Source organism: Oncorhynchus tshawytscha, linkage group LG18 (genome assembly GCF_018296145.1).
Source record: "Oncorhynchus tshawytscha isolate Ot180627B linkage group LG18, Otsh_v2.0, whole genome shotgun sequence".
Classification (NCBI taxonomy): domain Eukaryota; kingdom Metazoa; phylum Chordata; class Actinopteri; order Salmoniformes; family Salmonidae; genus Oncorhynchus; species Oncorhynchus tshawytscha.
Window position 1 is genome coordinate 11,949,498 of NC_056446.1, and position 24,112 is coordinate 11,973,609.

Genomic DNA, 24,112 nt, shown 5'->3' on the forward strand with positions numbered 1-24,112 from the left:
GGTACAGCTCAGGTTTTACACAAGAGAGAGCGAAAGCTCAATCTCACGCCTCCTGGTTAGGGGATGGCTGCAGGCTAGGGAGGGCTGGCGCGCAGAGAGACAGACACTGGGGGACAGAGTAGGGAGCAGTGAACAACGCCCTATAATCATGCCTATATCACTCTGTTCAGTTTGACATAGGAAGAGCAAGGCAGACCGTGATGATGCAGTCAAGGTGTGGGATAACCACAGGACCAGAATGGTCCCTCTCCCAGCCAGAGGTTACTGCATCCAGCAGCAGACGGTAAGTCAATTTTATTATTTTAACTATCCCCGTTCTTTCTCTCCTACTTCGGTCAGTTCAGTGGGATTGAATCCAAATCCACATAGACCCTATTGTATGAAGTATGAAGAAACATAATCCCTTCATTCATCTTCACCATGCTTGGAAACTGCAATCTCAAAATTGCTATCACCTTCTCCTAATAAATAATGGTGCTATTAAATGACACATAACACTGATATCTAGCTGTAAAATCGGCTTATAAGAAAACATCAGTTATCATGAGTGTTGTCATAGGGGACTGTTCGAAAGTGGCATCATGTCTCACTGGCAGCGGGTTGGCGCACAGTGAAGAACCTGGAGGACCAGAGAGCTGCCTGCACCGTCATCATACAGATTGATTACCTCCCGAGCCATTAAACACATTGATTTTTTTTTTTTTAAAGAAGAAAAAAAAAGGTGCTGTTCCCTGAGTGAGTGACAGAGGCTGATGCAGCACAGTGGAGCCACAACATTACATAAAGCACTATGAGAGATTAGGGATCATTTACGGGGTAACGACGTTGCCATGTTCTCCCTTTTATACCCCATTCTGGAGCGTCGGGGGAACCCCCCCCCAGGACACCCCCGCCACTCCTCTCATAAATAACTCTTTCATTTAATGGCTCGGGAATAAGAACGACAAAAATCGCCGGAGAAAACGGTCTTTGGGACGTCGTCTGCGATAAGGTGGCACATTCGTGTGCAACCATGCCAACTACGCAACCATATCAACCTCTTTCAATAGCAAATACACAAATAATCCCCTAGAATAGCAAATACCTTCAGTATGCAGTTGTTTCTCTGCCCACGTCGGTGGCAGAGATTGCTTATTAAAATATGTGTAGGTGGGGAGGTTTGTGGTGCATGGTAATCTCCTCCACCAGCCGTCTCGCTCTCGCTTTCCAACTGTCTGTTTTCACAGTGCCTCAGAAAGGGACTTGAATGGATCCTATGTCAGGAGCAGGAACAAGTGCTGCCGGATTTTAAATTGGCTGATCTCACAGTCCGTCACCAGCTACTATAACACTGATGGCGTTCCTCACCTGCTCAGCCTCGGCGTTCTCCTCTTCCTCCTGTCTCCCCGAGGAGGATGTCTCTCCCTGGGGTTCTGTGGGGGGCTCACTCTCTGCCCCTGTGCTCTCACTGCCCTGCCTGGACTCTGCCTGCAGAAACAAACACACAGTTGACGGTTGCTGTCACACACAATGTACTCCAGCTCTTGTCAGCGGGCTGAGACAACATTCCTCGGGTGCACAAATGGGTTAAGACATGGGAACACGTGTTTCATCCAGTTCTGACATCTGGTTAAAGGTTTGGAAGAAAACTGACTAGACTCAAATGTAAATAAACAACACCACACCGTGGCTGGGGTAAGATTGTGGCTGGTAGGCAGTTGTACCTTGAAGTTGATCTGCTGGGCAAGCTCTTGGTCCTCTTGGTCCTCTGGGCTGGGGTTTGTGGGGGAGGGAGACAGGAGGGCTAAGTGCATGGAGCAGCCACAAGTCTCACAGCAGAAGTCCTGGGATCTGTCAGAAGGTCAGCGAGAGCGAGTGTGAGTTATGGACAGAAGTGTTTACATTGAACTTTCTTTGTTTTCCTGTAGTCAAATGGATTCATCTGACAAGCCGGGTAGAGAAAATGTGACTCAATATATAAACTCTGTGTATAAATGATGGGAAATAATTCACCCCAGTAGTCCTCTAGGCAAAAAGAGGGCCTGGATTTGTTTTCGTTTAGTATTTAGTACGATCTGCCCAGGCAGCAGCTACTCTTCCTGGGGTCCAAACAGGAATAAAACAATGCATCATATTAAAACAATAGCCAACATCATACAAGACATTGTGCATTATACACATGTACATTGCTTCTATATTACTAATGTACAATATAAAATGTACAATATTGCAATGTGTGTAAGTGAGTGTGGTTCCTTGAGGTGTTGTTTTATGTTGTTTTTTTGGTCAAATTTTACTGCTAGCTTGAGTTACGAGGTGGAAGAGAGTTCCATGTAGTCATGGCTCTATATAGTATTGTGTGTTTCCTAGCCTCTCTTCTGGACTTGGGGACTGTGAAGAGACAACAGGTAGCATGTCTTGTATGGGTGTTTGAGCTGTGTGTTAGCTGTTTGAACAGATCGTTTGTGACACGTCAATACATCGCACAAAGACAAGTAGTGATGCAGTCAGTATCTCCTCTACTTTGAGCCAGGAGAGATTCTAACAAAACAGCTCCCCACAATCTTATTATCCATGGAATATAACGTTGCGGATAAAGTTCGGAATGACAATTTGTTCATGTTTTTTCAGCACCCCCATACTGCACAACGAAGATGTGCATTGGTTGGGGGGGTCAGTTTCTCAAAAGCAAGTAAAATAGCTATAAAAAATAAATTTAAATAGTGTTTGGACCCTTCTATAACATGCCATTTACATCAAATTCTCTGTTCATATTGCAGCAATGCAATTATAACAGTGTGGACTGTAAACATGTTCAACATATTTAGCAAACACGGGGCAGGCTGCTTAAAGAACTAGGCTATAACAGACCAACATTTGAATTGTAGTTGATGACAATGCAATACATAAAAGACCATAAATACACCACATGAAGCAACCACATATTTAGCCTTGGCGCAAGTTCTGATTGACCAGTGAGGGGCCAAGCTTCGACACACACAACCCAGCAATTTCACGCCACCGCGCCCATAATTCCGGCTGTGAAAATAACAAATATTTCTGACACACAGTGAACAATGACGCTACCACCAGCGCTAAGATTTACCATTGCGCTAGGTTTGTTCAAATAGAGCTCGGAGTCGTTTGGCTGGAGCTCCAAGCACAACAATCAAAAACTTTGAGAAACTTCTTGGAGATTTGGTTAGTCAAAGATGACTCAGACAAGTTGACAAGACGTATGGATTGAAACTCACTATGTGAAGAAAATATTCAACGGTGGCTTGGAGAGCGATATTGACAGTTACAATTCCATCAACGAAGTCAAGCATGACATCCCAAGAGTTTCTGTCCCCCCCCCCCAACCAAAATCATGCTTTAATAGGCAGAAAAGACAACCATCTGAAATGTTCTCCTCCTCTAACTTCTGCATTATTAACACTTGTCATTACAGCAGTCTGGGAGCCAGCAAAACTTCCCAATCAGTTTACTTTTCTGTCAGGAAACAGCCAACTCTGAAAACTACAGATTATTCTCCTGTTTCGCTGCTTCCTGCTGGGTGCCCCTGGCCCCGACGTTGACTGACAGCTTTCACAATTACCATAGGGCACGGAGACAACCAAGACGGGAGATCTGAATCAAAGCGAAGTTGCTCTCTCAGCCGCAGCCACGACAGCCTTTCGTGAAACGGGCCTTTCTTTCATCCCGGAAGATAAACAGCCACGCAGGCACGGTGTGCACTGTATGTATTTAAAGACCGAGATATGTTCCTGTGTCACATCTCATCTTCATGTGTTAATTAAACAGCCAGTTGTTAAAGACCCCTGTCCTGATATGTTAAATACAACAGATGCTGGGTTGCGGTCCAAATAACAACACCCGATTCCCTTGAGAGTGCACTACTTTTGACCAGAGCCCTTTCAAAAAAAAAAAAAAGGTAATAGGGTGCCATTTGGGACGCAACGGCTGGACCCTTTGATCTTTTGATACAGAGCTCGGTGCAAGTTTCTTCAGAGGGAGAGACCCGTAAACAACGCGAGAAGAAGAGCATCAAGATGCCCAGACGTGTCAGCCAGAGACCCTTTCCCTCAGCCACTAATGCTGCCATCTCATAAGGTCCAATGCTGGTGCCTTGGTGTCCCTAGTAATGAGCATAGCTATTTGTAGAAGGCACATGCACTGTGTCTAGGGTGTTAATTTCATGACATGCTTGCATAAGCATCGCTTTATGCTCAACTTTGTTTAACAAATGCCTGCCAAACACCATAGGTTCTGCATGTACAGCTAGTCCATCTAATTGTATGTAAAGTTAGTGCGTACCACACCAGTATCCAACATGCATACATACAGGCCTAATGTGTGTATTGTGTAATGATGCGTGTAAGGGTTAGGGACACATTGAAACAAAATGCAAACAGACATTTCACTCCAGACTGTTGTGTGTGTGAGTGTGTGTGTGTGTGTCCCTTCTCACAACATTGTTATCAGCACCACTCATCCATCCGTTAGTGCACACAGGGTAAATGCACTGGAAAGAGAGTAAACAGTGGAGAGCTCTAATCTATGTAATCTTACTTTTTGGCAAGGGCTCTCCTCTCCTCTGGGGTATAATCAAGAGATCCGATTGCACCCTCTCCTTTGGTTGGCATGAATCCGATTATAGCTATTAGTGCCGTTCTGACTGAAAGACAAAAAACAAAAAGGGAGAAACAAAAAAGTTACGAAAGACAATAAAAACAAACTCATACCGTCTGTCAACTCTTAACAGCAGTTAATAGTACTCTATTTTTGATCAGAGGCCTATGAAGGGAATAGGGTGCTATACGGAGCAAAAATATAAATGCAACATCTAAAGTGTTGGTCCCATATTTCGTGAGCTAAAATAAAAGATCCCCGAAATGTTCCATATGCACAAAACACTCATCTACTTGCTCATCGTCCTCACCAGGGTCTTGACCTGACTGCAGTTTGGCGTCATAACCGACTTCAGTGGGCAAATGCTCACCTTCGATGGCCACTGGCACGCTGGAGAAGTGTGCTCTTCACAGATTAATCCTGGTTTTAAACTGTAACCAGGCAGATGGCAGACAGTTCATGGTGTTGTGTGGGCGAGCGGTTTGCTGATGTCAACGTTGTGAACAGAGTGCCCCATGGTGGCGGTGGATTTATGGTATGGGCAGGCATAAGCTACGGATAACGAACACAATTGCATTTAATTGATGGCAATTTGAATACACAGAGATACCGTGATGAGATCCTGAGGCCGATTGTATAATCGTTTCATTCATCCACCACCATCACTTCATGTTTCAGCATAATAATGCACGGCCCCATGTTTCAAGGATCTGTACACAATTCCTGGATGCTGAAAATGTCCCAGTTCTTCCATGGCCTGCATGCTCACCAGACATGTCACCCATTGAGCATGTTTTGGATGCTCTGGAACGATGTGTACGACAGCGTGTTCCAGTTCCCGCCAATATCCAGCAACTTGGCACAGCCATTGAAGAGGAGTGGAACAACATTCAACAATCAATAGCCTGATCAACTCTATGTGAAGGAGAAGAGTTGCACTCCATGAGGCAAATGGTGGTCACACCAGATATTGACTTGTTCTTTGATCCACATCCCTGTTTTTTAGGTATCTGTGACCAGATGCATATCTGTATTCCCAGTCATGAGAAATCCATAGATTAGGGCCTAATGAATTGATTTCAATTGACTGATTTCCTTATACGAACTGTAATTCGGAAAAATCTTTGAAATTGTTTTGTTCAGTGTATTTGGGACCCAGCCTTTGAGATTCTACTGGAACTTATTATCCAGCTTTTGCACCACAGTGAGCTGGTAATGCACCAGAGTGAACTTGTACTGGGGATCTGAGACATCAAAAACCCAGCAGGGGAGGTCCAATCTCTGGGGCATGGCCTCATTGTTTTGCCATGTGACCCTGGAGGGCAAAAGGTGGAGGTTGTCTGTCACAACCTGTTTGTCCACATGATTAAATTCTGTTATTAATTCCCTAAACCTTACTATGGACTAAGCTTTTTTTTGGCTCATCCAAAATACCCCTAAAGTAATAGAAATAAATGCAGTGTGGAACATCTAGATTCTCCCATTGAATTCTATCTGATAACATTTTCATGTTTTTGGTATGGAGAGTAACATGAGGAGAATACTCAGAAAAAGGATGGCTTAATGGTGGTAACTGAAATCAAGCCAGAAAAGGGAAATATCCGCCTTAAAGTACGAAGCAGATTGCCTGCTGCAAACACAGATTATTGCGAGTGAATAAGACGTGCGTGTCAAATCTATATTTCAAGTAAAACTTTATCTTATTTACTTTGTTCTCCTATGAAGGCTTATTTTCAGCCGCTTCCAGTTTTGACTTCTTAAATTGTGGGAGAAAAGCCCAATGATAGAACAATGTAGAACAAAGTTGAGAAAAAAAAAAAAAAAAACATTTGCATGTCTGCCTTCATTTAAATTCAAATGAAAAGTCTTAAAGGAAAACTCCATCCAAAAACAATCTTTTGGTATTTGTATCATTAGTCCATTTTTGACATAGTCCCAAAATGTTTTGCTTGTCAGCAATCAAGTTTTCAAGATATGTAAACATTCAAAAATACAGAAATCATCCCGTATGCAAAACATTTTGGGAACTATGTCAGCTATGTCTTAATTCTTCCTGTTGGTACCCGCCAGGCAGAGAGCAAGTGAGTGGGGATGCTGGGCTAAGTTTTGGTGCAGCAGCTGGAGGAGTAGGGGGAACAGGCTAGAGGCGGCCTATAGCTGTAGGTGTAACGATGTTGGATTGGTAACCTGACTCTTATGCTAGACATTTCTCTACTCGCACTACCGAACTGCTAGGTTTTCGGTAGCGTAGTTGGCTAAGATGTTATCAAGCGGGCAGTCACGTGTGTTTGCGAGACAGAGGATCCGAACTCGAGTGCCAGTGAGGAAGGTAGCCATACTGTTAAAAGCAGTCACAGTGACACCTGTTACACAGGGATACCTACTGCTCCAAGATGGCTGCCATGTCTCTGGGTGGTGGCCGGAGATGCTCAGACAGATCTTCTTCCCCACCTCGAATCTCCCATTGGGCTGAAAAAGAAGCATAACTATAGAATTACATCTAGAACACATATATAATATGGCGTAGTGATTTATAGGATTTCTATGATAGGATCTTGATTACCATATCGCATATCGCTGTCTATGACAACCTGGCTGAACAAGCAACAAATAGACAGTGAAAACCGACAGAGGGGGGGGTGGTAGAGGTTGATGGAAGGGATAGGATGTTAAGAAAAAGAAAGAGTGCCTTCAAAGACCAAGAAAAACATGCCAGCCTGAGCTGAGACAAGAACATTTTTAAAAAGAGACTGGGCATAAAGACTGTCACAACCTTTCGGATCCACTGGCTTTTATCAGCCTGTCATTGGTTCTTCAGGTTATTATTGGTGCATCACCACAGAACCATTCAAAACCTCTGTGACAGGGCAATGACCGTGCAAAGACAGCTAGGTCTTGTTCTGACAGTAGTGGCTCGGTGTGATGTAACCAGATGTGGCTGTTGGTTATGGCCAGATGTCTATAGCTGTCCATCTTCCAGCTTGATCATTTGATTAGCTACCCTTCATCGTTACTTCAACTAACACATAATTGGCTGTGATTGATCGAGAGAGGGGGATATCTTCATAAGTGTGTGTTTATTGGGTGCTTACTGTGAGTAGAATGATGCTGGGGGGCTTCATGGGGTATTCCGGGGGCAGCACGATCCTGCCGTGGTAAACCCCACCGTCGAAATCCGAGTCTGGGGGTCCGCGGACAGAGAAGTGCCACTCAAACAGATTATCCTGCGGGTGCACAACAAGTCAGTCAAATTAACACATTTCAATGATTAGTCCAGCTAGCTAGAGAACACCCTTCTCTATGTGTTTTGTGTGGGGTTGTTTGTCGATTTGTAAGAAACATATAGGGAAGCACACACCCATGACACATTATGTTGATAATGAGGAGGGCAGGGATGTTTGTGGTGCTGATGAGCCCGAGTGAGTTTTGGTGTCCCAGGTGAGACTCACCTCCAGTGGCTGGGCGTGGTAGTGCTCTGTGGGGTCCCTCAGTTCAGCAGCCTCCTTCATCAGCCTCTTTACAGCTAGCACCGATCCGGCGAAGAGAACAAACATCCCAGTAAGCCCCAGGTTAAATGACTAGCAGATATCCTCTCACTCTTTATCCCAGCAGACACAGAGCTTGCAGTTTACTTCCACTGGCATGCGATGTCCCAGGTTCTCCAGCTGTCTTTCTACATCCGCATATCCATCCATAAAACAGACACTACAGCAGGATAAACTCCTGATTTAAGATGCACAGGGCTCGAGAAGCGCTTCGCCTGGGCTGAGGAGAGGCTAACACAGATAGACTGGGCTCCACAAAGGTTACAGTGCTGACTCGAACCAGCAACTGCAACGCACACTGTCTGTCAAACCAGCTCAAACCTCTACGTTTATCGCCTTACAATGCATGTATTTTCCAGTGGAAAAAAGTATTTATTCCATTCTATTATTATTTTTTGTGTTTGCTTTATCATGAGCTCTTTATATGACTTAATTAACTAAATGACTATCGCCCTGTATCACTCACTTCTGTCATCATGAAGCGCTTTGAGAGACTAGTCAATGATCATATCACCTCCACCCTACCTGTCACCCTAGACCCACTTCAATTTGCTACCGCCCCAACAGGTCCACAGACGATGCAATCGCCATCACACAGCCCAATCCCATCTGGACAAGAGGAATACCTATGTAAGAATGCTGTTCATTGTCTACAGCTCAGCATTCAACGCCATAGTACCCTCCAAAGTCATCATTAAGCTTGAGTCCCTGGGTCTTGACACAGCCCTGTGCAACTGGGTTCTGGACTTCCTGACGGGCCACCCCCAGGTGGTGAAGGTAGGAAACAACATCTCCACTCCGCTGATCCTCAACACTGGGGCCCCACAAGGGTGCGTGCTCAGCCCCCACCTGTACTCCAGGTTCACCCACGACTGCGTGGCCATGCACGCCTCCAACTCAATCATCAAGTTTGCAGACGACACAACAGTGGTGGGCTTGATTACCAACAACGACGAGACAGCCTACAGGGAGGTGGTGAGGGCACTCGGAGTGTGGTGTCAGGAAAATAATTTCTCACTCAATGTCAGCAAAACAAAAGAGGTGATCGTGGAAATCAGGAAACAGCAACGGGAGCACCCCTCTATCCACAGACAGTATGGTACAGCAGTGGAGAAGGTGGAAAGTTTTAAGTTCCTCGGTGTACATATCACTGGTCAATGGTCCACACAGACAGTGTGGTGAAGGCACAACAGCAAAATGTGGCATGTCACCGAAAACCCTGGTAATCAATCAGATTTGATGATTTGACATTGTGTGGTGTTGAGTGTGTTAATTACTGTTCATCTACATCTGCCAAAAATCTAAAATGTTAATCATAAAATCATTACAAATAATGCAAGGATTGTGCCATTCAGCAGGTGTCCATTCAAATATCTAAAGCTGGATTTGTGTTGACGAGTTAAAAATCTCTATGAGAGACTGAAAACCCATCAGTTGCAAATGGGTAGCCTAGGCTATATGAGGAGACTGCCTGGCTTGGAAACAGGAAGCACACGTGATGCCAAATTTGTGCAAGCTAAACTCCATGTAACTAGGGCTCATGGAAGAGGAAGTAAACACATTCGTATAGCAGAAGGGTCAAGCAGTAAAGCCAGGGTCAACTTCAGACATGATGTGCTCTCAACAGCTGAAAACATCGGTCGGTGTGTATTGACCCCTATGACATGAACGTTGATGCCTCCGGACTGTGTTCATCTGGACCAGTCCCTTTTATACAGATGTTTGCAATACGGCTCTATAACCATAAAGGACATATTCTCCTTGATTTAATGACCAGCAGCCTTATTACACCTCTGCTGCTGGTCAGACTGATTGGCAGGAAGTGAACTAGGACATTTTGATGACCACATATTATCTCAGGACATACTGGGTGTTTCTCAATATGCATACTCCCGTGCTCCAAGTGCGTTCTCCGACAATGTTCTCGAATACATTCTTGTGAGGATGAGAGGGTGGATATTGCATAACACTTGAGAAGCACTCGCACTCCCCCTACTCTATTACCTCACACTATACCTCCCATTCACTGAACCTTCTTTCAGCCAGGTCAATGGAAACAATAGACGAAACAAGATACACACAAAGCAAACGTTTTACGTCATAATTGTCAGCTAGATATGGGAATCGCAATCATCTATCTAGCCAGCTAGTTAAACAGGCAAAAATAAGTTAAAGCTAATGTTATGTATGGTAGATGTACATTTTTCGTGGGTAGCTACCAATTCTTCATGGCTAATTAGCTAGCCCTATTGATTTACTATGGATTTAACTACCCATTCACTGAACCGTCTTCCAGCCAGGTCAATTAAAAAATAAAAATACATTTTTTTGCCTTTATTTAACTAGGCAAGTCAGTTAAGAACAAATTCTTATTTTCAATGACGGTATAGGGACAGTGGGTTAACTGCCTGTTCAGGGGCAGAACGTCAGATTTGTACCTTGTCAGCTCGGGGATTTGAACTTGCAACCTTTCAATTACAAGTCCAACACTCTAGCAACTAGGCTACCCTACCCGTCAATAGAGACGAAACAACATTTTCACAAAGCAAACGTTTTACTTCATAACTATCAGCTAGTTATATATGTGAATCGTAATAATGTAGCTAACAGTAGTAGCTAGCCAGTTAGCCCAATTGACTTTTTATGGGCTTGCGATCTACGGTACATAGGTAGGTAAACATGTCAAAATTAAATCAGCATGTATTTATTAACATATCAAGATGTAATATGTTGCTTGACTACAATATTCTATGTGAATACGTAACATTTCATTCTGAAGTCGGAGTGTATTTTCTTTTTCTTCAGCTCAAATAATGGGCGCCATTGATTTGAAGAAATGTTGCATAATTTATTACATGGTTGCGTCATATCTTTGCACACTTTGTATCGATGCATGCTTCAAAATATGTACAAACTGAGTACGCATTCGAGAAGTGCCCTCCATGCTCCGTTTCACATACTTTGATATGGACCCTCCGTTGTTAGGAGAAAACGCTCCTTCTCCTGACGTCTCCAACCTTCTCAATTAATCTTCTTACGGTCACAAGAAAATGAAAAAGACCCACTAGCAAGGTTGCAGGACCATTGTTCTTATCCAGCTCAAAGGACCACCAAAAAGAGCTGGAGTTTGTATAGGTGACATGTTATTACGTTTATTTTACAGGGACAATTCAGCAACAATACATGAAAGGCCATGTGTCATGACATTTTTATCATAGCTGTGACATGATGTCATAACACATGGACTCAAGTGTATTATTGCTTTTTAACAATGAGCTAGCTACCAGCATTAAAAAGCAAGATTATTTCCCAAACCATACCATTTTCTACATTCGCTACATTCACTTAACACTGGTTGAGTTCGAATTTCAATATTGAAACAATGTTGCAAATGTTGGAGATTATGTCTAGACCTTTTTAAAAATAGTAGTAGTAGTGCATTGGTAGGTAATGACGTAAGATGGCACTTTTTATGAATGTACTGGCCATGTGCATGTTGTCTAGTATATCATGGGCAGCATAGGTTCTAACAATGGGAATTCCAAATATAGAAGACTAAAAGTAAGCCTCTGAAATGAGCTCAGGAGGAGTGGGGACCAACGGGATGGAAGGAAACCCTGGCCGGTCTGACTGTCTTAACTTTACCACCAATCAAATCCTTGCTTCCTCCATTCCTTTCAAAGCACATTGATTGGTGGAGACGATTCAAGGTCCCTCCCTTGTACCTGCTCCTCCAATGAGCTTTAAGTTTTTTTTTTAAGGAATTGAGGAAACAAGGACAGAAGAAGCAAGGATTTGACAGCGAGTAATGTTTTTCAGACCCCTGTGTGACTGTAGGGCAGAGAGCAGGGTAAGGAAAGCAGTTTAAGGCAGTGGAACAGAGGCTCTGACATCACACCTCCCAGGGCATGTGTTCCAGATCTGATCCCGCCTCTGGCCAGACACTCTAAAGATGTAACTATCTGTACCATTCTGTAATCCTGCACTGGAAAGATAACAAAAATGAAGGAAAGTCTGTGTGTGTGTGTGAGTGATAAGAATGCACTGATTAAACTCTCCCCCCCTCCTCCTTCAAGTGTTTACCCACAGACAACAGGGTCACAGACGGTAGGAAGTAGGAACCCAGATCAAGTTGAGCTTCCTGAACATTTTTTAAGGTGTAAACACAAGATGAGATTAATCAGAAGAGGAGGTTGACATAGAGCTGGGACGATAAACCGAACATTACAGACACCAATCACCTATGGCAATAATTTTGCTGATGTCCTTCATTACGATAAACAGCATATACTAGAATTTTTTTAAATTAAATATGATTGCTAATATGGGTGATTGTTAATAGGACAATTGATGGCTACAACTGTCAAACTAGTAGTTAAAGGATAACAAAAAAATAATTGAGGTGCACAATGATGTTAATAAACATAGAATTCTATTTATCGTTATCGCATCAATTCAGGCAATTTATCACGATATGGATTTGTCTCTCTCAACTTTATAACATGCTAATAAGTGCATAAGACTATCAATAACTACTTGATGGTTTACATGAAACCTTTCGGTGAGCGAATGACATGACAGTTGACAGTGTGACCAAAGCAATGGGGGAAATCATATTTTCCAAAGAGAATGACTGTCCTGAGAAATCTCTTTTTACATCCAGATGTCAGCTTAGTGATGCCAGTGGTTCCTATTGACACTTTAAATCAAGCTTAGAAGTCATCTTGTAGAATACACCAACAGATGCATTTCCGTCGACAATCAACAGTGGAGAAACAATCCTTAACTACAGCTTGGAAATCTGTAATAAAAAAATAGATACTAAGCTTCAACAGAAAGCAGCACAGTACAACAAAGCTGTCAAAGCTGTCAGTGTTGGAACACTGGAATAAAAGTTTAATAGTAGAATTAGAATAACATTTATTTCAAACAACTTGAATCCCTTTATAAAGGAAATATTCATAATTTTCTGTGGAATTGTGCAATAGGTTGGTTTTAGGTTGTCCCCTCTTTATTACCACCATCTTTTGCCGAATCCTAATCGTGCGTCCCGGGCAACAATTAAAATGTGTTGCATTCTTATAAAATTTGAATAATGTACAGAGTGCGTAACGAGCTTCTACTGTCCTTGATAGTACATACAGTTGAAGTTGTAAGTTTACATACACTTAGGTTGGAGTCATTAAAACTTGTTTTTCAACCACTTCGCTCAGCAAGCAAGAAGCCACTGCTCTAAAACCGGCATAAAAAAGCCAGACTACGGTTTGCAACTGCTCATGGGGACAAAGATCATACTTTTTGGAGAAATGTCCTCTGGTCTGATGGAACAAAAATAGAACTGTTTGGCCATAATGACCATTGTTATGTTTGGAGGAAAAAGGGACACCATCCCAACCGTGAAGCAAGGGGGTGGCAGCATCATGTTGTGGGGGTGCTTTGCTGCAGGAGGGACTGGTGCACTTCTCAAAATAGATGGCATCATGAGGGCGGAAAATTATGTGTATAAATTGAAGCAACATCAGTCAGGAAGTTAAAGCTTGGTCACAAATGGGTCTTCCAAATGGACAATGACCCCAAGCATACTTGCAAAGTTGTGGCAAAATGGCTTAAGGACAACAAAGTCAAGGTATTGGAGTGGCCATCACAAAACCCTGACAACAATCCTATAGAACATTTGTGGACAGAACTGAAAAAGCATGCTTACAAACCTGACTCAGTTACACCAGCTCTGTCAGGAGGAATGGGCCAAAATTCACTTATTGTGGGAAGCTTGTGGAAGGCTACACAAAACATTTGACCCAAGTTAAACGATTTAAAAGGCAATGCTACTAAATACTAATTGAGTGTATGTACACGTCTGACCCACTGGGAATGTGATGAAAGAAATAAAAGCTGAAATAAATCATTCTCTACTATTATTCTGACATTTCACATTCTTAAAATAAAGTGGTGATCCTAACTGACCTAAGACAGGGAATTTTTACTAGGATTAAATGTCAGGAATTGTGAAAAACAGAGTTTAAATGCATTTGGCTAAGGTGTATGTAAACTTCTGACTTCAAATGTATGTGACTTGTTTCAGGAAACTAGGCGTATGTCACACGTCACTACTTCACAGGAGCAGCATGTGAACGTAAACATTTATTTTATCTTAATCCCTTCTGGAACATGTGAACTTTGGTGTGCCTTAATAGCAAACTTGTATTCCATCCATAAATACAAATAAAATTGTTAAATTACGAGCCTAGTTGGTTTAGCCATGGAAAAAGACAGGAACCTTCCCACTAGCCATGATTGGCTGAGATAATGTAAACCATTTGCATTGCTAGTTATAGCCTAATGTTAGCTACTTAATATTTAACCTAGCTTGTTAGCTTTAGCTACTGCAGATTCATGCTACAGCTATGACGATGTTTGTATTGGTTGTAGTATGAGTTGGGGTTATGCCGGTTCATTGTTTAGCTAGCTAGCTACATGTCCAAACAAAAGACTCCACCTCGGCCGGATTATTACATGACCCATAAAATTAGCATGTGTGTCTGGGGGTGATTACGGCCATCTATTGTATTTCATGAACATGCAAATGTCTAGACAATGTCCCATCCTCTTAGTTAGATGTGGGTGAGGGGGTGGTTATAGCATTTCCTTCACATGACCCATCAATTTAGACAAGTGTGTCGGGTAAGCGTCACCTACTAACGAGAAAATATTTATAAAATATTTTTTTATCTGGACACTTTGTTTTTGCTACTATGCAAGTACTATCACTGTACCATTTACACCTTCTGTATCCTGTGCGTGACAAATCAATTTAGATTTTATTTGATATAGTGTGTTTACCACATGGCCTCACATGTGAATCCTTAAAGAGAAGGGTGGGACTAAGGCTTAAGAGGGTGTGAACGATCCTGAATGGGTGTAGACAAAGAGCTCTTCAGACGGTATACCAAAACATTCAAGTGCCATTTTCTCAAAAGTAGGGTTACTTTCAAAGCAGAATTACTTTCCCATTTTTCCTCAACTGCAGTGTATGATATACCATTTGCTAGCTGAGTCTCTTCTTTTATCTGATGTAAAAAACACAATTTCAAATTTTGCTACATAAGACCGATTCGAGGCGGGCGGTCACATATTGACCAAAGACTGTAGGGAGCCAAGAAGTCATTGTAGAAAATAGCCTTAATGGTTTGCGCAGTATAGTGGAATGTGTGTTAGTATGTGTACGAACTACAACCTCTTCCCTAACGCACTGATGCATTTGGCCCACAGAAACCCTGGACCAGAAGAGTCAGCAAGGGTGATGCGTGGTGTAAGTTGCCCTGACAGCCACTGAGTTTTAACACTGTCCAAACTGGAGCACGATTCCCCAGCAGGACTTCACACAACAAGCCTGCAGAGCTATCAACCCTTCCTTTCTCTCTCCCCAGCAGCAACAGATGATGCATTCACACACTGAAGGAGCTACTGCGGAGGAGGAGGACCATGTGTACAAATCCCTGGAGTGTGCTTATGAGCAGAAAAAAAGGTGTATTTCCTGGTCTAAAAATAAGTGAGGGAGTCTATATGCTACGTGTGGATATTGTTGTTCATGGTTGTAAACATATTTAAGTTGATACCTCTCCTGTTGTGCGGTGGCAGACAAAATCTTACACTTGGGACTTCTTTTAGGGTTCCCGAGCGGCACAGCGGTCTAAGGCACTGTATCTCAGTGCTAGAGGCGTCACTACAGACCCTGGCTCAATTCCAGGCTGTATCAATCCGGCTGTGATTGGGAGTCCCATAGGGCAGCGCATAATTGACCCAGCGTCGTCCGGGTTATGGTTTGTCCAGGGTAGGTCGTCATTGTAAATATGAATTTGTTCTTAACTGACTTGCCTAGTTAAATAAAAGGTTAAATAAAAAAAATACAAAGAAGTGGTTGAGCGATGTGAAAATGACTGCGGTGAGATATGGTATAGCTATCAAAGCTCCAAGCTTTGATAGCAGTGCCAATGGCGGCTCAGACACCGTCTGTGCCACTAAACCCTCCAGTCATGGGCCTGATCCCCGGGCCATGGCAGCTGTCAACAGTAGCTTGTCCCAGATCTCATTGGGTAATATGGGTCCCTCCTCCAACTCCCACATAGTGGTTGTCTCTCTCAGCAGCTGGCTGAATCATTTTGTGAGCGTTTTTCAGAAACACCCTGATTACCCAGGGTTGATACAGTAGGCTGGTGGGATGAGCAGTCACTATGAAAATACTGTATACTGAGGGGGTTAAATTGGGATTTTATTTGACTAATCAAAACAGGTTTTTGTAGGGTTGATTTCCAGATTAAAGACTAGCACAGTGTGGTCTGCTTGTGTGGGAACACCACCCCTTCTGTGATGATTATCTAGATGAGACAGCTGTTGGGCATTTCCATGTAAAGGACCCATGAGCACCAATGTGAAGTTTATAGAAGCATGTCAAATCGGGTGTTAAATAAAAGCTAACAGTCCATATTTTTTAGGTATATATTTTTTTTTAGATAAAGACACACACACACACACACACACACACACACACACACACACACACAAACAGTGCTTTCAGAAAGTATTCATACCCCTTGACTTATTCCACATTGTTGTGTTACAGCCTGAATTCAAAGTGATTAAATAGATGTTTTTCCCCTCACCCATCTACACACAATACGCCAAAGTGAAAACATGTTTTTAGAAATGTTGGCAAATGTATTGAAAATAAAATACAGAAATCTCTCCCAATGATAAGTATTCACACCCAAGTCAATACATCACCTTTGTTAGAATCACCTTTGGCAGCAATTACAGCTGTGAGTCTTTCTGGGTAAGTCTCTAAAGCAGTGTTCACGTTGACAGTTTGAAGTGACTCATTTCATTTTTTGGGGCATTTCTGATTTGAATGTGTTCTTTTTCCTGCCGTCTGAACAGCCAAGAAGCACATGGAATCGGATAGTTCAAGCCACATTTCAAACGACCTTCGTAGGTCATTTGAAGTCAGATACAAATCTGATTCCTAGCCATGTGACTTGTGTCTAACTGGTCAAATCTGATTTATTTGCCCTCAAGTGGTTTTTAGACGGTTATTTGGCATATCTTGTTGCTTGCGAGCTACTCTGTTGACAGTTTGACAAGAACGTGTATGTGGTAGCCAACTAGCTTGCTAATTGATTACAAACAAATTAGAGAATGTGCCAGAAAGCTAAACAGCTACTTAGTTGACTGCTGTGGCTAGCCAAAAAGGACTTGTTTTGAAAGTTAGATAACCTTATCCTTTGAAGCTTTAAAAGTGTTCTTACACTATGATTTGGAACCTTCAAAGCAACTGGGAAACATCCATGGCAGGTATTGTTGTCACCTTAGCTTGCTACATAACTTCTGATTGATAGGAAGCATGAGCACCACCAATCAGCCTACATCACTGCACACAAACCCGTCGTTACCATGACAACTAACGTAACCTGTCTGAATACACACAAATCCGATTTGGTCACTTGCAACTTGGACATTCGATATTTAAAAACTGATTTGAAAAACAAAACTGATTTGAGCATTAAGGCCTGCAGTGTGAACAAGGTTTTAGAGTTTTGCACAGCTGGATTGAACAATATTTGCACATTATTCATTAAAACAAATATTTAAACTCTGTCAAGTTGGTGGTTGATCATTGCTAGACAGCCATTTTCAAGTCTTGCTATAGATTTTCTATACGATTTAAGTCAAAACTGTAACTAGGCCACTCAGGAACATTCCATGTTGTCCTGGTAAGCAACTTCAGTGTATATTTGGTCTTGTTTTTGAGGTTATTGTCCTGCTGAAAGGTGAATTTTTTATTTAACCAGGTAGGCTAGTTGAGAACAAGTTCTCATTTGCAACTACGACCTGGCCAAGATAAAGCATAGCAGTGTGAACAGACAACAACACAGAGTTACACATGGAGTAAACAATAAACAAGTCAATAACGTAGTAGAAAAAAATTATCTATATACATTGTGTATGGTATACAGAATGTCTCCCAGTGTCTGTTGGAAAGCAGACAACCAGGTTTCCTCTAGAATTTTGCATGTGCTTAGTTCTATTCCATTTCGTTTTATCCCCCTAAAAAAACTCCTTAGTCCTTGCCGATTACAAGCATACCCATAACATGATGCAGCCACTACCATGCTTGAAAATATGAAGAGTGGTACTCAGTGATGTGTGGTGTTGGATTTGTCCCAAACATAACACTTTGTATTCAGGACATAAAGTTAATTTCTTTACCATTTAAAAAAAAAAGTTTTCCTTTAGTGCCTTATTGCAAACAGGATGGATGTTTTTGAAATATTTGTTTTATTCTGTACGACAATGTTGATCCATCCACAGTGTTCTCCTATCACAGCCATTGAACTCAAACTGTTTTAAAGTCACCATTGGCCTCATGGTAAAATCCCTGAGCGGTTTCCTTCCTCTCTGCAACTAAGTTAGGAAGGACGCCTGTATCTTTGTAGTGACTGGGTGTCTTGATACACCATTCAAAGTGTAATTAATAACTTCACCATACTCAAAAGGGATATTCAATGTTTTTTTTTTTTATACCAATAGATGCCCTTCTTTGCAAGGCATTGGTTGAATCTGTGCTGATCGATCTTACAGATAATTATAAGTGTGGGGTACAGAACTGTGGTAGTCATTCAAATATCATGTCCATGCAACTTATGTGACTTGTGAAGCAAATGTTTTACTCCTGAACTTATTTAGGCTTGCCATAACAAAAAGGGTTTGACTACTTATTGACTCAAGACATTATTCTATTTTGACATTATGGTTTAGTGTGTCTCGTAGGCCAGAGACACAAAATCTCAATTTAATTCATTTTAAATTCAGGCTGTTAACACAACAAACTGCAGAAAAAGGCCTGGGGTGTGAATACTTGCTGAAGGCACTGCACATTTTTCAACCATTTTCTATCCTAAATATTAGGAAAAAGCAAAGGCTTTGATTTCTGTTCAAAGATGGAAAGGGAGTCTAAGAAAACACCTAACCAGGAAAAAGTCTTAAGGTATTAGAAATACATCAATCTTGTGTATGTTTAAGAAACTGTGCCTTGTAATTCCATTACCAAAACCTCACATCTCTCCCTCATGAGGGAGGATGATGAAAGTTCACCAAAAAAACAAGTAGGTAGACCTACATATGTTTCTACTGATATCTATTTGGCTTATGAATTATTAAGTGATTAAAACTCAAAAAGCTGACAGCCCTACTGTTTCTGCAGACATAGTTGAATCTTCATTTGCAACAGATATTTAAGAGTTTTTGGAAAAGATGGTCAACAAAGTGAGGGAGATTTGACCTAAATTCTGTTTCCAAAATGTGTTGTTTGGTCCAATGTTCAGTTTAAATTGTTAAGTGGTACATGTGCATAGAGTTCTATGGCTTGTTAAACTTTAGAATCAATTGTTTTTGTTTGGCATACATTTTAATGTGAAAGAGCCTCAGCGCAATTCCGTTACCGTGATATTGCCCTGCTATTGTGATGAACATAAAATATAGCATAACACTTCATACCAAGATTGAACATTTAGCCTACTTTGTCATGAAGTTGCCATTGCCCATTTGTTACCTAGTAGGTACATAGGCTATATGTATTTTAACTCTGAAACTGGGGAGTTTGATGCAGAGCCTTATTGTTCACGGGCTATATTACAACCTGAAGGGCCACTGAGCACTTCAAGAACCACCCATCATTAAGTCCAAATCATTCGGTTTGGGGAATAAACATGGGCCCCAACACTACTTTTTACATAACCTTACACTTATTATAATATAGTTTGTGAAAAATAAGGATATGCATCAATCTCCCCAGATTCAGAGTTAAAAGTTTACATATATCCTATGTCCCTACTAAGTCCAATTCCTTCGGTTTGGGGAATAAACACTGGCTCCCTTTGAAAGCACTGCATCAGGCTTCAAAAACACTTCTTTTGGTTATGGCGGGGAAAAGAAAAACCTGAAGAAAATAAAAAGCATTGTTTTGTATGTGGGCGGTCGAATCGACATTGTCTTGGAGCAGTCTGGTATAGTCCGCACTCGTTGTGTTTCCCAGGGGACAGAAAGAGGAGATATGCTGTTTTCGGACATCCTCCGACAGTGAACATGCACCCTCGTGTAGGCTAAACAACTCAGCCATCCCTCATTAAAGCCACTATGTGGTGAGGGGCTTTTGCAGTGAGAGTCAGGCTATCGGTTAAGCATGATGTATCGTAATAATTCACTAGGTAGGACAAAGAACTAACAGGACCTTAGGAAATCCTTAAAGGCTCAGTGCACTCAAACTGGATTATCCTGTGTTTTATTTAAAATTTCCATACTATGAGGTTGGAATAATACTGGGAAATTCTGATAATGCCCTTTTAGTGTAAAAATGCCTGAAATTTGAAAAGAATGCCTGAAATTTCAGCCTGCTTTGGTGGGATGGAGTTTTGGCCTTCCATTTTGACATCACCATGTGGTAAATTAGTTAATAGATCAATGAGAGAGTTCCAAACCTCTCTGAAAATAATAGCTCATTTTCAGTTTTCCCCTCCCCACTCAGCCCACTCCCAAACAGCAAAATTCTTGCTTGAGAAATTGCCCTTTGCTAAGAAGCTATTTGTTTATTTTTTTACCATTTTAATTTAAAACACAGTAAGATACTTAATTGTAACTCAGAAATTATTTGATATTGAGATAAGGCTGCATTGAACCTTTAATAACAGTATAGCATCATTTGCTCAGTAAGAATCAAGCTTCAAAATTCTATATTAACCCGGATCTGGACAACAGTGACATCAAGCCTTGCACAAGTGCTCTTACTGAGGCTTCAGACTTTTAAATCAATACTGATACTCACATCTGATTACTGTTGTTACGATACCATCATTTTGACTTCAATACTGATACCAGGTTTAGTATCACGATACTCGATACCAAAACGATTAAAATAATTATATCACAGGGGGAAAAAAGGCATATTAGCCAAAAAGTCACAAAATGACACGATGCAGACAGAAACTCAGCTACTGCTCTGTTCAATCGTTGGGCATCTTTTGAGTTCAATATCATTATATCTGAAATTTGATGTCAACATTTCAGACAGCCATGTATGCATTAATGAATGAATTATACAATTAATTAGACTTTGTTATGTAGTTAGATTGTTTTTACCAAAGGTCATCATTTATTTGAATGCTAAATCTCTATTGATAAACTATTGAGGTTGGTTTCGCTGATTTCATGGGGCTACAGATGACAACCTGTTTCCTTCCATTTGGGACTTAATTTTATTGTACTGCTTAACAACATTTGCCTAGAAGAAGCAATCTCTTACTTTATGAAATTACATGCTGTCTTTAAGACCCAATAATGATGTAATGGATACATGCCCACACAGTCAGTTGAGTTAGGTGAGGGAGGGAGAGAGACATGTCATGGACAAAAGTATCTTTGGATGTGAGGGAGAGACGATTAAGTGAATCAATAAAGTTTTTGGGGACAAACAACTTTAAAATCAGCATATCTTTACAAAGTATTTCGGTAGTGAATTGATGTTAGGTTCCTTCAGCTGTAGGCTAGCAAGGAATGTTAGCCTACAAAGCTGGAAGCTATGAGTATCTTATTGCATTGTAAAGTGTTCAAGCCTGTATGGGCATTGTTTTGCAAACAGTAATTAACAGTTTCAACATTTCAACATGCCTTGTCGCAATATTCAAGTGTGTTCATTTCTGTGCAGCATGAGTAGAGAGCTAACATGTTGCAGCCCAGACTCCCAGTGCTCTAGCAATGTATGAGTAAGTGGATTAGGCGAGAGGCATGCACGGTGCGCTTGCGACAGACTTGATCGTTCCGTTCCAATCAGTAGATGACGTGAGACACATTTGACAGAAGTAGCGAAAGTAACAAATTCTAGTACCAAACCACTTTTCATGTTCTAGTATATGTTGGTATACCATGCAACACTACTGCTGATACACATAAACCAGATGTGTTGCAGACAGACAGTGACGTTTCTTTCTTAACTGGATCAGTTGCTTGCTCTGCTGGATAAGTGGAACTCTCCCTTGTCTCCCTGTGGAAGCTTTGGACCCTGGGATTAAACACCTCCCTCTGCAACTGGATCCTGGACTTCCTGACGGGCTGCCCCCAGGTGGTGAGGGTAGGCAACAACACACCTGCCACACTGATTCTCAACAGAGGGGCCCCTCAGGGGTTCGTGTTTAGTCCCCACCTGTACTCTCTGTTCATCCATGACTGTGTGGCCAAGCCCGACACCATCATTAAATTTGCAGATGACACAACGGTGGTAAGCTTGATCACCAACAACAATGAAACAGCCTACAGGGAGGAGGTCAGAGACCTGGAAGTGTGATACCAGGACAACAACCTCTCCCTCAGCATGATCAAGACAAAGGAGATGATAGTGGACTACAGGAAAGGGCCGAGCACGTCCCCATTCTCATCGACGGGGCTGTAGTGGAGCAGGTTGAGATCTTCAAGTTCCTTGGTGTCCACCAACAAACTATCATGGTCCAACACACCAAGACAGTCATGAAGAGGGCACGACAACACCTATTCCTCCTCAGGAGACTGAAAAGATTTGGCATGGGTCCTCAAAAAGTACTACAGTTGCACCATCGAGAGCATCCTGACCGGTTGCATCACCGCCTGGTATGGCAACTGCTCGGCCTCCGACCGCAAGGCTCTACAGAGGGTAGTGCGTTTAGGCTTCTAAACAGCTTCTACCCACAAGCCATAAGACTGCTGAACAGCTAATCAAATGGCTACCCGCTGTATTTGCATTGGCCCCCCTCCCCTCTTTTTCCCCCCCGCTGCTGCTACTCGCTCTTTATTATCTATGCATAGTCACTTTACCCCTATACTACCTCAAATTACCTCGACTAACCTGTACCCCCGCACATTGACCCGGTACCCCCTGTATATAGCCTTGTTATTTGATTGTTTGCGCCTCTATTTTTTAGATTAGTAAAATTTGTTTTTGAACTCTTATTTTTCTTAAAACTGCATTGTTGTTTAAGGGCTTGTAAGTAAGCATTTCACGGTAAGGTCTATAACTGTTGTATTCGGCGCATGTGACAAATAACATTCGATTTGAAGTTGTGCTGTGACTGTCCCTAAAGAGGAACAGACACGGTGGCAAGTTGAGACAGAGACCGTCTCTAGACTTGACAGTTCATGCAGCTTCAGTATCCTGATCATAGAGTTCCGATCATGGAATTCCGAAAGCGTCATGCATCTACACCTACATTTAAAATGTGTCTACTATATTCACAGTGTGCCTGGATTCTCTTTTCCTCTGCGATATCAAAATTGCAGTATGCATTCTACAAACGGTGGAATAGGCTAAATATTATAACAACAAATAATGGCACCTGTAACCTCTGTAGCTAGCCAGCAAGCAACGCTAAAGGGATTGCAAAGGGTTTAACATAACTCTCGCCAAACATTTTTTTTTCTAAATATTAGCTAGCTGACTAGCATTTATGAGGCCAGCAAACACGTTCCTCACATACTACGAATGTATTTCCTCCAATGTTTTAATGAAAAGATGCCTCTCGGTCCCAGAACACTAGTTTTCTGAGGAGACAGAGGAGAAATACACACACAATGCATCCCTGATCACCTCCTGAAGTGGTCAACCAGATGTGAACACAATCAGAGCAGTCTTTTCAATGCGATCTTCATATTCTGAGAGCAAAAGTCACATGTAAGTGTCAAGTGTAGGCAACCTGAAAGACAAGGAGGAACTCATTCAGGATCTTTGTCCTCAGTCAGGATTCACTGCCCTAGTACTTTGTTTGTTTGTGAAACCATAAAGCAAAGATTTGCTGATTTCAACGCTGATTGTCCACAAAAACATTAATTCACTTAAATCGCCTCTCCCTCACATCCAAAGATAGTTTCCCCGTTTGTCTGTC

General features: G+C 41.9%; 1 protein-coding gene across 1 annotated transcript in view; it reads right to left on the minus strand.

Moving 5' to 3' along the window:
• The window catches only part of ube2j1 (ubiquitin-conjugating enzyme E2, J1), a 28,745-nt gene that overhangs the window by 1,764 nt on the left and 2,869 nt on the right, over nt 1–24,112 (minus strand). The window contains exons 2-7 of the mRNA XM_024377827.2: nt 8,061–8,134; nt 7,704–7,835; nt 6,996–7,080; nt 4,552–4,657; nt 1,704–1,830; nt 1,348–1,467 (exon numbers count right to left, since the gene is read on the minus strand). Coding sequence (XP_024233595.1) covers nt 1,348–1,467; nt 1,704–1,830; nt 4,552–4,657; nt 6,996–7,080; nt 7,704–7,835; nt 8,061–8,134 — 644 coding nt within the window. The remainder of the gene's footprint in view (nt 1–1,347; nt 1,468–1,703; nt 1,831–4,551; nt 4,658–6,995; nt 7,081–7,703; nt 7,836–8,060; nt 8,135–24,112) is intronic.